The sequence below is a fragment of the Ceratina calcarata genome, unplaced genomic scaffold (genome assembly GCF_001652005.2).
Source record: "Ceratina calcarata isolate Rehan_Ccalc_2016 unplaced genomic scaffold, ASM165200v1 scaffold123.2, whole genome shotgun sequence".
Lineage (NCBI taxonomy): Eukaryota > Metazoa > Arthropoda > Insecta > Hymenoptera > Apidae > Ceratina > Ceratina calcarata.
In genome coordinates, this window is record NW_017133297.1 from 199,420 (window position 1) to 200,955 (window position 1,536).

The 1,536-nt window shown below is 46.0% G+C and overlaps 1 protein-coding gene across 1 annotated transcript in view; it reads right to left on the bottom strand.

The window, feature by feature from the left end:
• Positions 1–1,536, bottom strand: part of LOC108626849 (glutamate receptor ionotropic, kainate 2) — a 48,640-nt gene that overhangs the window by 14,908 nt on the left and 32,196 nt on the right. Inside the window, exon 4 of the mRNA XM_018027777.2 lies at positions 546–757. Coding sequence (XP_017883266.1) covers positions 546–757 — 212 coding nt within the window. The remainder of the gene's footprint in view (positions 1–545; positions 758–1,536) is intronic.

A 1,536-nucleotide genomic window follows, 5' to 3' on the forward strand; every position in this document is an offset into this window, starting at 1 on the left:
AAAAGAATCATTTTTAAATGTAATCTTAGATCAGTGAAATCGTAACTTTTACTATACTTCAAGATTGAAATCGACGGTTGGCTGTTTGCAATTCCCTGAATCGGCGGCAATTTTAATTAGAGTTAATCGGAGACTGTTCGGCCCGTATAAACGCGTCTCGTTTGTTTCCATGTGACCGTCCGTGAAAAGGGCGAGGGAATAAAAAACTCATCGGGCGTTGTTAGGCGAAGTTCGGCCTTCGATCGCGCTCATTAGCCACGACTAGCTGGGTTTAATGCGGCAGCTACTTCAAGCACGCCCGATTTGCCTCATTAAACGAGTAATTTAAAATGCATCGGAACGCCGCCGCCTCGCCGTACCCCCAACTGGCAGCTACGCCTCTCCGCTCTAAATATTCATCGTCTTCTCGCGTTTCCTTGTTATGACTGACACGTTCCAGTCAGCCACTCTGCCGTGACTATGTCTCGTTTATAGCAAAAAAAATTCACCAAACGTGCTGTTTTTTATTTCAACAATAATCGTATATAGTTTCGATTTTTTATTACCTTGGCGACCATGTCGCTGTCGGGGTAGATATTGATGGTCATCGGCATCGGATTCTTTGGGTCCTGTTCAACCTGTAGTTCCTCATTCTGCCGCCAGACGTAATCGATGTGCGGCACGTCAAATCGCGCCGCGATACTCGCGACGATCCCGTAAGTGTGCGGGCTCGAGGGTCCGAAAATTGCCGCCACCCCCTCCTCCAAGAGTTCGCAGGCTGCAACGTGTTAAACCGCGTTAATTGCACCGTGGCAAGTACCCAACCATCATCGGCCGTGGACGCGACCACGTAAGCAGGTAGAACCTCGAAAACTCCGACAATTACGATTAGTTAAATCGTCCACGAGAATTTTATAACACAAGCGAATCGACTATTGAAATAAGAATTATAAAACGAAAATGATTAAATACCTTTAGGAACTCTTTTCTTCAGGAACAAAGACGGGTTTTAAGATCAGATCTTACTTACTCGCTCACGGAACTGTGTCAGGCACGTTGGAATTTCAGATGGGAATTAATCAATATTCAATCGGCTGCGATATTATCGGCGAGTAGTGCTCGAAAGGGACAGTCGCACGGCGAGTAATCTTGTTACTCGGCTCAGTTTCAAGAGGGACGAGGAAAAAAGAGGAGGTCTATTTAAATATCGAGTTGTGTCACGAGGCAAAGACGTCCAATTACGCTTTATTATCGGCTACGCCCTTCCCGATCGGTTTTTCACGCGACGGGATTTAACGCGAAATTTATCGAGTCGATCGGATTCGAGAAGTTCACGTTACACTATATGTATATATTCGACGACAAGAAAATCAGCAGCCGCCCCCTGGCTATGACTATATTTAGTGGTAATCGACGTCGTTTCCTTCACAATTAATCGAGGGCGAACGTGCAAGTTTCACGCGATAGACCGTCCGTGTCTGCTCGCGTGTTAATTGGTTCATTACCACCTTTAATCTACTGGTCAGCTTGATTTTGCCTCGCGCGCAACGTTAATAC